This window comes from Pogoniulus pusillus, chromosome 5, assembly GCF_015220805.1.
Source record: "Pogoniulus pusillus isolate bPogPus1 chromosome 5, bPogPus1.pri, whole genome shotgun sequence".
Lineage (NCBI taxonomy): Eukaryota > Metazoa > Chordata > Aves > Piciformes > Lybiidae > Pogoniulus > Pogoniulus pusillus.
In genome coordinates this window covers 34,031,739-34,046,721 of record NC_087268.1, presented here as the reverse complement: position 1 = coordinate 34,046,721, position 14,983 = coordinate 34,031,739, and the positions used below count along the sequence as shown (strand labels likewise).

General features: G+C 38.2%; 1 protein-coding gene across 4 annotated transcripts in view; it reads left to right on the top strand.

Moving 5' to 3' along the window:
- The window catches only part of MYO16 (myosin XVI), a 438,909-nt gene that overhangs the window by 236,832 nt on the left and 187,094 nt on the right, over positions 1-14,983 (top strand). For all 4 annotated transcript variants that reach the window (XM_064143768.1, XM_064143767.1, XM_064143769.1 and 1 more), the window contains 4 exons: positions 355-465; positions 2,603-2,668; positions 5,430-5,557; positions 13,675-13,780. In XM_064143768.1, the coding sequence (XP_063999838.1) occupies positions 355-465; positions 2,603-2,668; positions 5,430-5,557; positions 13,675-13,780 (411 nt within the window). The remainder of the gene's footprint in view (positions 1-354; positions 466-2,602; positions 2,669-5,429; positions 5,558-13,674; positions 13,781-14,983) is intronic.

Sequence of the window (14,983 nt, the reverse complement as noted above, 5' to 3'; positions counted from 1 at the left end):
TCTTGATTTATTCTGCCATAAACATTGTATAAAAAGAGAGGTAGAATTGCATTTGAGCTGGGAGTCTTTATGGGTTCAGGGATAGCAAATAGCACTTCAGTAGAGGACTATGTTCTTAAAACACCATCAGACTCATGCAGTTATACACCTTAATACTCTGATAATAGCTTTTTGTATTTTTCTCTTGCTTAAGATTAATGATATGTAATTGTTTGGAAGGCATCAATGACAAGTTTCCAGTTTTTCAATGTGTTTTTTCCTGTAGCTTCTAGTGATCTAGCTTTAAAGTTTAGAGCATTGTGGTACAGTGACTGGTTGTGAAGTTACTGTATTTCTCTGATTTGTATTTTCTAGATCAAGCTAATGCCTCCAGCTCCAAATGATGACCTGGCTTCCCTGAGTGAGCTGACAGACAGCAGCCTGCTTTATGAGATTCAGAAGCGTTTCAATAATAATCAGATATATGTGAGTTGCTATTTGCCTATCAAAAATAAGCTCTCAAAAAAAAAGCAATTGAGAGAAAAGGGAAAAAATAAAGGAAAACTGTCATGATTATCAGACAGTAACATGTTCCAGAATCTTGGTTAATATTAAAGAGATCAGGATATATCTGTGTGTAAGCCCTGTAGCTTCTCAAGTTTGTAAAGGAAAAGCAGAAGTAAAAGACATAATGACACTTCAGATAGGTTTGGATACAATTTAGGTGTGTTTATTTTACAGAGAAAGTGTATTGATAAAAGTTGATGGGTACATATAATCTTCCTTCTCAGACCACCTAAAGATCCTTCTATCTTTAATGCTAGGTAACTTTATTTTATGATTAAATTTAGATTTTAAAACTTAGAATTCAGCATAGGAGACTTTCAAAACTCACCTTGATGTGTTCCTGTGCAGCCTGTCCTAGCTGATTATACTTTGACAGGCAGGTCGTTCTAGATGATCTCTGGAGGTCCCTTCCAGACCCCAAGATTCTTTTATTCCATGATCTCACTCCTAAAGATGCCACACAGATAAGTGCAACTGAATTCAGGAGCATCCTCAAATACTTAATAATTATAAAAAGGAAGCTTTTTATTTTAAAATGCTGAAGATTTCACTTAAGATGATCTCATACTTTAGCATTCTCCTTAGCTTAGTGGAAATAGCACTTCTTGTGCTTTGAAAGAGTGTCAGTATCAATGCTGAAAACCTTTGCATCTTTGGATGGTTTGGTTCTCAGAGTTAGAAGAAAAAATCCTTGGAGTCAAATTCCAAACCAAAGTTCACCTCAGCACCAAAACCTTCCAGTTTCATGTTCTGCAAAGCTAATCGAGTTTCATTCTGCAGGAAAACTCAAGTGAAGTCAAGGTAGGTGCAAGAGAGGAAATTATTTCATTTCAAAAGAAAAATAGTGCATTTCATGGAATCATGGAATTGTTTCAGTTGGAAAAGACCTCTAAAATTATTGAGTCAAATCATCAACCTGACCAGCATGGCCATTAAACTATGTCCTCAAGTGCCGTGCTCATTTGTTTCTTGAACCCTCCAGGGAGGGTGACTCCATCACCTAACCGGGCAACCTGTTCTGATGCCTGAAGTCCCACACACAGCCATCTCAGCAGGCATGGATAGGCAGGAATGACCTATCCCCATGTTGGGGTGGGGCTGGGGGAGTGAAGAAGTGGCACTGTGCTGGATATGGCTACAGAAGGAAGGACCAGCAGCCCTGTATGTCAGAGCTGTGGTGGAGCAGGGTAACTGGGAGGGGGCATGGAGAAAGGGCTCCTCCCCAGGGGCTGTGCCATGCTCCAGGGCTATGTATTATGGTTTAATATGAATGACAAAATCTTCTGCCTTCACAATTCAAAAAAGGCAGCATGACTGGGATTGTTCATAATGCAGTTTGCTGTCTGATTCCTTCAGAGACAGAGGTATGTCCTCTTTGCATTCTAAGAGCATAATAAAGCAGCAGCTACTTATGTGGAATGAGAAGTATAGCAGCAAGGGTGACCTGCATTCTTATACCTCAGTACATATTCACATGTGAGTGTTTAAATATGAAATAATAAAATCTGGGCAACTTTTTCAATCAGTAGATGCTTTACTTCTTTTAATATAGTCAGGATTTATTTTCTATATGCATAAGTATTTGTGTATGTATCACTTGCTCTGTTTTATATCACAAGTTGTGTATTTTAAGGTATCAGTTCTGGGTAATCAGTATAGTATTTGTAAATTATGTCATCTATCCTATAAAAATTGCTTGAGGAACTTGTTTATGTGGTAGGAATGTCAGGTCTTTGTAGTTTAACAAATTGTAAGTTACAAATAAACTTCCAAATGATATACCAATAATATATGCAGTGCAATTCTACTATGCATAATTTCTCATTATGAAAAACTCATCTTTATTACATAAAGAATAATCAATGCAGTCTGAATTGCAAATTAGGTCTCGATCAAAACGTGAAGTTAAAGGCTCTGAATTTGTGAATGATGATTAATATGTTGATAGCTAGATTTAAGAGGCTTTGCCAAATGTCCCCTTTTTGACAAAAATCATTAGCCTACTTAAAGATTTAACTTACTACTTAACCAAGCAGTTGTATCTTCTTTTTTTCAGACTTACATTGGTGATATACTGTTGCTCGTTAACCCATTTAAAGAACTTCCTATTTACTCTACCATGGTAAGTATTCTCTCTTTTAGGTGTTAAAATGTGGATCTTTTTCAGTGGATTCATACAGTTCATTTGTCAGGCCAAACCTCTAAAATTAATTAACTTACATGTCCTATTTTATGTTGGGAGCATCTTAGTTTTAATGGTTTAGAAAATATTTTAAATCTCTTTTAAAATACCACTGGTTTTGTTGTGTCTTATCAGTAAAACATCCACCTCGATAATGTTTTGTATGAGCAGTAACACTTCCACTTGTTTAAAAGTAGCTTCTGATGTGTAACATGACCTTGCTGGTGTCTGCCACAGCTGAATTTGCAAAAGTTGACACAGACTCCATCAAGTGGTAACTTGAGTTCACAGCCTTCCTTGCCTAAAATATGATTATGGGGAGAACAACACTGAATGGTACAGAAGAGCTCACAGTGTCTGTGCTCCTTACCAGGTCACTCAGTTCAGGCACTCTAAAGGCAATAGAATGCTCAGTGCTTGGCATGGGCTTGTCACTACACTAGGGCAGTCATGTGGAATTGGCTTGTGTTGGGCACAGGCAGTGCACAGGCAATGGGGACCTGGGTTCATGTGTGCAGTCATGTGCACAATGCCACTTAGGTATTTCAGATGTTTTCTTCTTGAATCTATTTACAAGGGGCTTATCATTTCAGTTCCTAGACACTAACTTAAATAGTAGATCAGTGGGAGTAACATAAATTTGGGTGATCTGATTTTTCCTTCGCCCTCAGCTATTTTATAGACATAATGCTAGTGCAGCTGTTAAATTATTTCCCCCTCCTCTGTTATTTTCTTGATTATCATTGATTAACTAAGACCATAGAGCTGCACAGGTCAGCCCCCCTGTTGTGTTAGAGAGTGTTCACCTATGTTTACTTACTTTACAAGAACTCTACGCAGTTCAAAGTTTGGTATGCAGATTCTTGTCTGTGGCTGTTTGCTATGTCACAGGGATTCGTGTGTATCAGTGGTAAATTTACAGCAAAGAAGTAGTAACTGTGACATTCAATAGCAGAAGCAGCAGTTTCCAAGCTGGAAGTCTAAATTTAGTTCTGAAGAATGGAAAGCATTCATCACCTCAAAGGGTTTTGATTAAGGTGTTTTTTCCTATCACTGTGTATTTTACATTAGATACATAATTTTGTGCATCAATAGAGACCGTAAAGACAAATAAGTTAGGTGCTAGATTGATGTTTTAAAACATTTGCTGCATCTTCTCTTGACCTTTCTGTGATAGATCTGTTTTAGCAAGTTTTGCATGCAACACTTCCTTGTTTGGGTCACTTTGGTTGATCTTTGCTTTTACACCACCATTATGTCTGCATGGTAGTGTATACTCTGCAGGTATTTCACAAGTGGTAAAAAAAAAATACATTTTTAAAAGAGCTTTGCCTTCTCTGTTTTTGAAATGCTGGAGTACACTGCAGCAGTTTTAGCTGGTATTAATTAAAGTCTGTAAGTAGTAATGATTTGTATGTTAAAATTAGTAAAAATCATTACGTTAGTTCCTCAGTAGAGACTGACATGTTATGTGACGTGGCTCATTACCTGAAACAAGAGAGCTGTGTGGTTTGTTAGCTGTCAAAGAAAAGAAAAGAATGCAAAGATGTATTGTGCATGATGATATTTTAAAAAACAGGATGAAGAAATTAAAAGGTTGCTGCACATTTTTTAATGAGAGCAACACTTTAGGTTTTTTCTCTCTCTTTTTTTTTTAAAGAAAGCATTTTTCATAGCTTTTCACAACCTTTATTTTGTTGTCTCACTCTGAACTCCCAGCAACAAAATACTACAAAAATAAATCTTTTTGTAAGCAAGTATTTGCTGTGAGAGAATATAAAGAATCATATAAATGAATGGACACTGATATACACTCCTTCATATGTAATTGCTATATGAATTACTGCATTTTTACACATAAATACACTGTAGTAGCACTACTGGAAACATACACCACTTCAAAAACGTCATAGTAACTGCAAAATTGCTTGTGCTACAGTCATGATGCTTTGTTACATTTGTGCAGAATTTGCTTCTGTTGGATTAGGGCAAATATATTGAGGTTTGTGTATGAGAAAGGCATGTAGACTTACATGGCACTTAAAACAACTTTTCTTCATGATAGTTATGCATTCTGAAAGAATGGAATCCCAGATTCTAGCAGGCCATCTATTTTTTTCTGAAATTTATTTGATAATAACTGAAAGAATGTCAGAATATCATCAGGAAAAAAAAGGGGGTTCAGTAGCAGATAGTTGCTTCTACTCCTGCTTAAGCTTTAAGGATGGTACATGTTGCCAGCTAAGTGTATCACAGAAGTTATTCTATATTGCAAGGACAGCATTTGTAAGACTGCTCTGTCATGTAATAAATGAAATAGTTTCACACTTAAGCCTTCGATTTTGCTTTCCATTTCTGATGGAATTAACATATTTCAGTGTGCAAGATATTTAAGTCAAGACATTGAATAACTATACAGGTATAAAAAAGTAACTTACCAGGTTTTATTTTACCCAGTGAACAATCAGGTGTTGCTGAGTCCTCTAATTAACTTTCCTTTTATATGTTAATTGGAACTTCTGTGCTCACAGATGGCTTTCTCTTTTAAAATCTTCACAGATAGTGTAATGTTATCATTGATAGCCATACAGAGATTCTGTTCATAACATTTAGAGAGCTTTGCAAAAGACCCAGAATTACAGGAGTGAAACATAATTAGTTTGATTCATATTGATCAAGTCAATTTTCTACAATTTTTCAGGTCACCCAGCTTTATTTAAGTAACTCTGGAAAATTGTGTTGCACACTTCCCCCACATATATTTTCCTGTGCTGAAAGAGCTTACCACATGCTATTCCAGGAGCAGCGTCCCCAGTGCTTTATCCTCAGGTGAAAATTTATCTTTCTATTAACTAATTTGTAACTCCTGCTTTTCAGCTGTTTCCCTCAGGACTCAGCAGTCAAGATTTTGATTATTTTTTTTCCTCCGATTGATTTCTTTCTGTGTACTCATCTCTGTATCATACATCAGAGCAAAATAGAACTGGAAAAGGTTTAATTACATCTCAAACTCAGAAATTCTCTTGGGGAATTGCCACTCCATCTAGCTGCATCTAATTAGTAACCAAGAGTTAATGGTAAAGAATTAGAAACTGCTGTGTATGTTTGCTGGTATTACACAGATCAGGATTAGAAATAGAATCTAATGAAAATAAAAATGGGAAGGCTTTTACTGAATTGTAAATCTTTGAGCTGGGACCTTGCCACTGGAGTTTCCACTCTGTCTCACATGTTTGTGAGGCCATGAGCTTACTAATTAGCTTACTTAGATCTCCAGCTTCTAAATGGATTTTAACCAGTTTCTTTATTCAAGTGTTGTCTTCATGATAAAAAAACTTTAAGATTGTGAATAAATGTGTTAGAAATCTCCATTGAAATGTTTTCATCTGAGTATGTTGGACTTCAAATGGTGAAAATTTGAGTTCTCTTGGAACTTCTGATTGGCAAACCTGATGGTCAAAGAAAATTGGTGCTCAGTCTTGTTGCTTTGACAATTGCTGTTGGCTGAAATATTGGCAAGGATTTGCAGAACTTCATGGGAGGCAGGGGGTAAAAAAGAAAAGAGGCTGATTTTGATCTGTCCATAAATAAAGACTGAACCATTTGATAAATCCCATAATTGCTCTTGAACTGCCTATAATTATAAAAAAATTGAATGCTATCAAATGGAGAGGTTATGATACTCAAAAGCAGCTAATAATTCTGGTTTTGAGTTACCTGAGTTAATGTGACACAAATGGAATCATATGGATCGATTTATATTGCACTCTCTCTGTGTGGACACAAAATCCTGTGAGTGTTTGAAGTTCTGCATATTAAGTCTTCAAATACATTTGAATATTGCAATTAAATGTTTCTTTTAAGAGCACAGTCTATAAAAAGCATAGTTGTTAGGTTTCTAGATTACAGATGCGTAAATTAGGTGTAGAACTGACTGACTATTTGAAACAAATGGTAATCTTTTTACAACCTAATCATAGCAGAATAGTTATTTATTCATCAAGTAGTACATTTAAGCAGAGGTACAGGTGATATTAGGAAATAATTACTGTATATTCATCTTATTTTCTCATAAATATTAACTCTTGTTTAGATACAATAATTTTGATTAACATAGGAAATACTCTAAGGCAGTAGAGTATTCATCATTTTCCTCAAAGCAGGAACTTGGGACATTGCTAATTGATTAATACCTTTGTGAAGTTGCCAATAATTTTCTTTAAGAAAACAGCTGGCTGCCAAGTTAAGTATTGTGGAGTGGTACAGAAAGAACATTGTACTTAATAATAAATGTCTTTGATATCAGGGAATAGTTGTTACTGTGATTCTATGAATGTAGAATTAACAGAGATTTGAGATAAGATCCTTAGCATCACAATGCATCTGGTGGAGGGGAATTCTCTGCAAACCCAGTGTCAAGCCTTCTGTGTCAAAACTTCTGTGTTTCCATAGTAAAAACACATACAACGTCATGTTTTCAAGAAGATTTAGAGCTTCACTTTAGAGTCTTTCAGTTTCCAAAAATTAACTTTTGCAGAATTTCCATGAAGTCCCATTTAAACTGTGTGAAGATTTGCTTTTATCTCCAAATTTCATGTTATCTGTGTCATTTTTCTTTGTTTCTTTGGTCTTTTCCTGCTTCTGTCTGTTCTGATAAACATCATATGCAGTCTTTGCTACTGAATTAGTTAAAAAGGGGGCATAGAGGGAGTGGAATCCATTTCAAGCTCTCAAGATAATTTGTATCAGTCTTCCAACCTTCTTTGTATTTTCACCCTGTAGTTATTTTCTTGTCTTCTGAAGCTGTAACCTTAATTTGCTCTTTGGGGTTACCGTGTTACAAGGTTTATTTAATTGTAGTTTTTCAGTAGTTTCCCATCTAATCAAGTGTTGACTCACTGAAACTGAATGCTTTACAACAGGAAAGCTTTTGGTCAATTACTGGGTAGTTCACGGCTCCCTATCTGGAAGTGTTCAGGGCCAGGTTGGATGAGGCTTTGAGTGACCGGTTCTAGTGGGAGGTATCCCTGCCTATGCTGAGGGAGTTGGAACTAGATGATCTTTGAGATGCCTTCCAACTTAAACCATTCTATGATTCCATGATAAGTTTACTTTTAGTTTATAACAAGTCATCCCTTCTGTATGCTTTACAACAAGACAAAAGTGCAGAACTCTGCCAAGTGCAGGGTTCTGCACTTTGGCCACAACAACCCCAAGCAGTGCTACAGGCTGGGGACTGAGTGGCTGGAGAGCAGCCAGCAAGAAAGGGGCCTGGGGGTACTGGTAGATAGTAGGCTGAAGATGAGGCAGCAGTGTGCCCAGGTGGCTAAGAGAGCCAATGGCATCCTGGCCTGCATCAGGAACAGTGTGGCCAGTAGGATGAGGGAGGTTATTCTTCCTCTGGTCAGGCCACACCTTGAGTCCTGTGTCCAGTTCTGGGCTCCTCAATTTAAGAGAGATGTTGAGGTGCTGGAATGTGTCCAGAGAAGGGTGACAAAGCTGGTGAGGGGCCTGGAACACAAACCCTACAAGGAGAGGCTGAGGGAGCTGGGATTGTTTAGGCTGGAGAAGAGGAGGCTCAGGGCTGACCTCATTGCTGTCTACAATACCTGAAGGGAGGTTGTAGCCAGGTGGGGGTTGGTCTCTTCTGCCAGACAACCAGCAACAGAACAAGAGGACACAGTCTCAAGTTGTGCTGGGGGAGGTATAGGCATAGATGTTAGGAGGAAGTTGTTGGCAGAAAGAGTGATTGGCATTGGAATGGGCTGCCCAGGGAGGTGGTGGAGACACCGTCCCTGGAGGTGTTGAAGAAAAGCCTGGATGAGGCACTTAGTGCCATGGTCTAGTTGACTGGCTAGGGCTGGGTGATAGGTTGGGCTGGGTGCTAGGTTGGACTGGATGATCTTGGAGATGTCTTTCAACCTGGTTGATTCTATGATTCTATGATGAACAAGATCTGCATTTGTGTCCTTTGTATGGAAGTCACAGAATAAATTAGCACTCCCACATACAACATTCCATTACTGTTATTCTCCCATTTATCAGTAAAACATCGTATTATTTACAATCCCTGGGCTCCCACAGAAGTGTTTCAGGCTACCCATTCTGTGGCCCTCCTCTGCACCCACTCCATCAGTCCATGTCCTTCTTGTGTTGAGAGTACTAGGGCTGGACACACTTCAGGTGAAGTCTCACCAAAGCAGAGAAAAGAAGCAGAATCAACTCTCTCTATCTTCTGGCTGCACTTATTTTGATGCAGCACAGGATGTGATTGGCCTCTTGAGCTGCAGCTTCACACTATTGGCTCATGTCCAGCTTCTCATCCACCAAAACTCCCAAGTCCTTTTTCAGAGGGCTGCTTTCTATCACCTTGTCTGCCAGCCTGTATTGATAATGAAGATTTCTTAGTACTGAACTCACTTGTGTGAGGCACTTAGTGCCATGGTCTAGTTGATTGGTTAGGGCTGGGTGATAGGTTGGACTAGATGATCTTGGAGGTCTCTTCCAACCTGGTTGATTCTATGATTCTATGATTCTAGTTACCAGTGGTCCACTTAAACTAGCACAAGAGAACAGAAAAGCTGGATGATAGTCCAAGTGCAGTGGATATGCTGGGTATAGCTTCTTTGGTTCTTCTGGTTATAGAACATCTTGTATTTTTTGCTTCATGTGTCTTTGTACTTTCACTTGAATTGTACTTTTCCCTAACTTTAATTGTGAGTTTTTAATTTCAAAACAGTTTACTTTTTAATTGTTATAAATTTTCATTTAAGATAGAGAAACTAGGGCTGTAATTAAGGTTATGTTAGCAAACTATCAATAAAGGAGTAGTAGGAACCCAGTAGGAAAGCCAGAAAGTGAAAGGAAAAATAACATGAGGAAGCTTCACGCCTAAAGCATGAGCATGTGATTTCAAATCATCTGCCCATTTTCCTTTCCCTTGGACTACTCTGTCTCTAATGAAATATTCTTTATGTGTGAAATAAGCCTTCTTTGCTTTACCTGTGTAATAAGGGAAGTTCTACTGCAGAAAAATGCTTTTGTACTTCAATGTTAACTTACCTTCCACCTTGATAAAACAGTTGCAAGAAAATATTGTTATTATTGTACTTACATTTTGAAAAACTTAGTGATTAAACTGTTAAAGCAAAGATACTGTGGAGAATGGGTAGATTACAAACATTTTCACTCAGCCTCAAAGGAGATGGAATGAACAAGACCTGGTTCATGATACCAAATTGCTTTTTCATCGTTATATTATTTATTGCTCCATATGTTCCAAACAATGATAAGAACAATTTAAACTTTACCTAACTTAGCATTTCCTTTCACTGCTTCCATCTGTATTTCCCTAGGAGCTAACAACACTTGGAAATGCTCAGGACATCTAATTGACGTTTGCCTTCTTCAGCAACCAAGTTCTAGTGAATTCTGAGCCCACTTTAACCAATGTGTTCCAGTGACAATGCTGGACAAAATGTCTATCACTGTAAAATTAACAGTTGAGCTGAGACTGTCAAATCTTTGTAGCTTTGTCACTGCAGTGTTTAGGAAACAGAACTCCTGAGAAACTCAAGAAGGGACAGAAACTGTACACTTTGTGCACTCTTGCGTAGTCCTGTTTTATCTGGGCCATAGCCGAAATAAATAAACAACACAGCTTTATTTAAAAAGTGAAACAAACTAATTGTTAAGTGGGGAAACTCATGGTGAACATTCCAGTTCCTTTGTGTAAGAAAATGTTTTTCTGATATTAATCACAATTTGCATGCTTGCTTTGTAATAATTGAAAGCAAACTAAGTTGCCTCAAGTGTTATTTTACCATTGCTTCCCCTCCTCATGCCCCTCCCTTAGTTTCTCCACTTTTGAGAAAGACTGTTTTAAAAATAACCCCACCTTCCTAATCCTGGAAAAGCCTTCTGTTAGATAATCTCTTTTTTGGCATGTGAGCTTGGCCCTGAGCAAACAAAATAACAAAATGCTACAGTAATTTGTTAATGTTTGTCTGGTTCAGCCCTCGGAATGACACAAATATGTATTTGCCAGATAAAAGGGGCAGTACACATCGGACAAGCTGCGAGTTGTTTCAAACTGCAAATTATTTCAGATTTGATTTTCAAACATATATGGACACTTCTGCTCAGTGGCATCATCTATAACTGTGACTGTACTAAATTTCAGCAATGTTTTAACTTCAGAGAGGTGTCTTAACAGCTGAAATAACTGAAGAGTAACTGTTGCTAATCTTGTTGGTAACCTGTGTCATAGTGATAGGTTGCAGCTGTGATTTTGGATTAAATGTGTTGTGGAAGGGCAAAATTGACACACAGGTGCTAAGAGATTGGCCAGCGCAAGTGGGTAGTGAGAGGAGTAGTGCTGGGTAGATTTATATCTGTCTGTAAACTCAACCACCGTTCTGAATAACACAGGTGTAAGATCTGTAATTTGCAAGAATATGAAATGTCTCTAAGTTTGCAAGATTGTATGTCTCTAGGGCAGGAGTATAGTAGGACTAGTGCCCTGTTTCACTTTTTTCCTATGAGTACTAGGAGGAAAAGGAACATGGAATTTAGACACTACCAACGTGAAGGCAGAAGGCCAGTATTCCTTCTTAAGGACAGAGGCAGTGTGGTACTATTAGCATTTGGAGAGTCAAGTCATCATTAAGAGAGCAGAGGTGCATGCAGATTTTGGAGAGTGACATAAAATATCATCAGAATTTTGAAACTCAAAAACTCAGAAGCTGAAGATCTGAGCAAGAGCAAGTGGCCTTGTGGAGTACTTTGCTGGTTCTGTAGATAGTAGTTTCATATTATCTATGACAGTGACCTTCCTGATTTCATATGATTTTTTTTCATTCTTAGACCTTTTTTAAGTGTGGCTTTGTGACCTACTGTTTGAGGTCTTTGCATAACATATATCCAGGTTTCAAATCTTTGCAATCTTGGACCACAGACCTCCTACTGATACCAGTAGGAGCTTGAAGTCCAGAGTCATATTCCAGCTCATTATAGAAATGTGGACAGAATAGATAAAAACAGTTTGACACACCATGTATAGTAATGAGACACCTGTCTTATCAGTGAAGACAGCTTACCAGGCAAACAAGTAAGGTATTCACCAGAACTGTGTGTGTGTTACAGTGAGAGTTGAATGAGATTAAATGCTGCAGAGATCCCATCCCTATTGGAGTATGAAGACCTTTCTTTTTTCTTTTTCTTTTTCTTTTTCTTTTTCTTTTTCTTTTTCTTTTTCTTTTTCTTTTTCTTTTTCTTTTTCTTTTTCTTTTTCTTTTTCTTTTTCTTTCTCTTTTTCTTTTTCTTTTTCTTTTTCTTTTTCTTTTTCTTTTTCTTTTTCTTTTTCTTTTTCTTTTTCTTTTTCTTTTTCTTTTTCTTTTTCTTTTTCTTTTTCTTTTTCTTTTTCTTTTTCTTTTTCTTTTTCTTTTTCTTTTTCTTTTCCTTTTCCTTTTCCTTTTCCTTTTCCTTTTCCTTTTCCTTTTCCTTTTCCTTTTCCTCTCTCTTTTCCTCTCTCTTTTCCTCTCTCTTTTCCTCTCTCTTTTCCTCTCTCTTTTCCTCTCTCTTTTCCTCTCTCTTTTCCTCTCTCTTTTCCTCTCTCTTTTCCTATCTCTTTTCCTCTCTCTTTTCCTCTCTCTTTTCCTCTCTCTTTTCCTCTCTCTTTTCCTCTCTCTTTTCCTCTCTCTTTTCCTCTCTCTTTTCCTCTCTCTTTTCCTCTCTCTTTTCCTCTCTCTTTTCCTCTCTCTTTTCCTCTCTCTTTTCCTCTCTCTTTTTCTCTCTCTTTTTCTCTCTCTTTCTCTTTCTCTTTCTCTTTCTCTTTCTCTTTCTCTTTCTCTTTCTCTTTCTCTTTCTCTTTCTCTTCCTTTTTCTTTTTCTTCTTTTATTTAACTGATTTCTCCTTTAAAGTGATATTTGATTGGTAAAGCAATGACCAGACATTATATTTTGTTGCTCTCATTTTCAGAAACTAGAACCATGCAGATAACAGTGGCTTGGCCATTGTACTTCTGAAAAAAATTAACTGCCTGCTGTAGAAACAGCCCTTTAAAATTTGATCAAGCAGACAAAGGAGAAGCATCAAGTTACATTTTGTTTGGTTTGCTTGTCTGTAAAGAAAAACACTTCTTATAACTCAACTAAGAAATCCTTTAATGGTTTTAATTAGGCTTCACTAACTTTGTCCTTTCTGTCTCCTGTGTTTCTTTTCCTTCGTTCTCTGTGCTTAAAGTGTGCCATTAGTTTTGCTCCTCTCCTCCATCCCTCTACCATTTTGCCATTTTGTTGTTTCTTCCCACTGTCATTGTTCATATTGCCTTTTACTTTATTTTCGTTGCTTGTTTTCCCCTTCAGAGATTGTCATACTTTGGAATATTTATTCCACATCATGAACAAGAAATAAGTGAAACAGGATCACTGAAGTCACAGTGTATTGCACTGCAGAAACTGGGCAGGTTGTAAAATCGATCATCTTTTTCTCTTGCTTCCTGCTCCTTTTCCTATTTCCTTTTCCTTCTTCCTATTCTGCTCTTTCCTTCTCTCATCATTATGGCAGTAGTATTTCCCCATTTGCAAAGAGAGCTAGGCTGCATAAACAGGTCCTTTGCTGGACAGAAGATGTAGGAGGAGATAAAATCTTTGCTATAAATACCGTCAAAATAGCTCATAAGCTTTAAATTTGATTGGCTTAGTTTGTGGAACAAGGCAATACAGCCTGACAGCTCTGACAGCCTTCATAACACAGACAGTCAGCCAGTTTATCTCCTACATTCTGTTCCTTACTATTTGCCATCCATAGACCTTCTGATTTTTGAAATGAAAATTTGATTCAGATACTCTAAATCCATTCAAACAGAGCTAGCAGAGACTATAAATAACATACCAAATCCAAAAATAATGATTCCCTCCTCTCTTTCTTGCTTGTCATCTTGCAGTGGAGAAAGTGGTTCTGGGAAGACTGAAGCCTGCAAACAGATAGTGAGGCACCTCACTTGCAGAGCCAGCTCAAGCAGAAATACCTTTGATACAAAGATAAAACATGTAAGTAGCATTCTGATGACTGAGTAGAACAAAGTAAAATCTGACCTTTTGGATAGGCACAAACATTTAAGCTGTAAGGGAAAAGATATCTGCTCTGCAGAAGTTCATAAATGGTTTGTTTTCATCATTGAAATCAAAGATTTCTTTCCCCAAACTCACTTGACTGGGAATATTATTAAGCTCATATTGATGAGATGAAAGGAATCAGAAAAATGAAGGTCAGATTTGTTTCTGTACATTTTGGTGTCTCTGGAAAGCAGTGTTTCAGTAAGTACATAAATTTATCTGTATGGTTGCTGTTCTGTGGACATTTTGAGAAGTGCTTAGGCATCTGAAATATTAGTAAATTAGAGAGAAATTGGGAAGTTTTCTACTAAATGCAATAAATGCTAAATAAAATAAATGAAATAGGCAACAGTTCTCAATATTTGCTCAGTCATATTTAATTCCCACAGCGGAACCATGAGCTGGCAGCTCATGGTTTGGACAGATTCACTCTGTGCTGGATTAAGAACTGGATGGATGGCAGAGCCCAGAGAGTGGTGGTGAATGGTGCCACATCCAGTTGGCAGCTGTCACTAGTGGTGTTCCCCAAGGATCAGTGCTGGGCCCAGTCCTGTTCAGTATCTTTATTGATGATCTGGATGAGGGGATTGAGTCCAGCATCAGTAAGTTTGCAGATGACGCCAAGCTGGGAGCAGGTGTTGATCTGTTGGAAGGTAGGAGAGCCCTGCAGAGGGACCTGGCCAGGCTGGATGGGTGGGCAGAGGCCAATGGGATGAGATTTAAAAAGGCCAAGTGCAGGGTTCTGCACTTTGGCCACAACAACCCCAAGCAGCGCTATAGGCTGGGGACTGAGTGGCTGGAGAGCAGCCAGGAGGAAAGGGACCTGGGGGTACTGAGAGATAGTAGGCTGAAGATGAGGCAGCAGTGTGCCTAGGTGGCCAAGAGAGCCAATGGCATCCTGGCCTGCATCAGGAACGGTGTGGCCAGTAGGACAAGGGAGGTTATTCTTCCCCTGTACTCAGCACTGGTCAGGTCACACCTTGACTCCTGTGTCCAGTTCTGGGCTCCTCAATTCAAGAGAGATGCTGAGGTGCTGGAACGTGTCCAGAGAAGAGCAACAAAGCTGGTGAGGGGCCTGGAACACAAATCCTATGAGGAGAGGCTGAGGGAGCTGGGCCTGTTTAGCCTGGAGAAGAG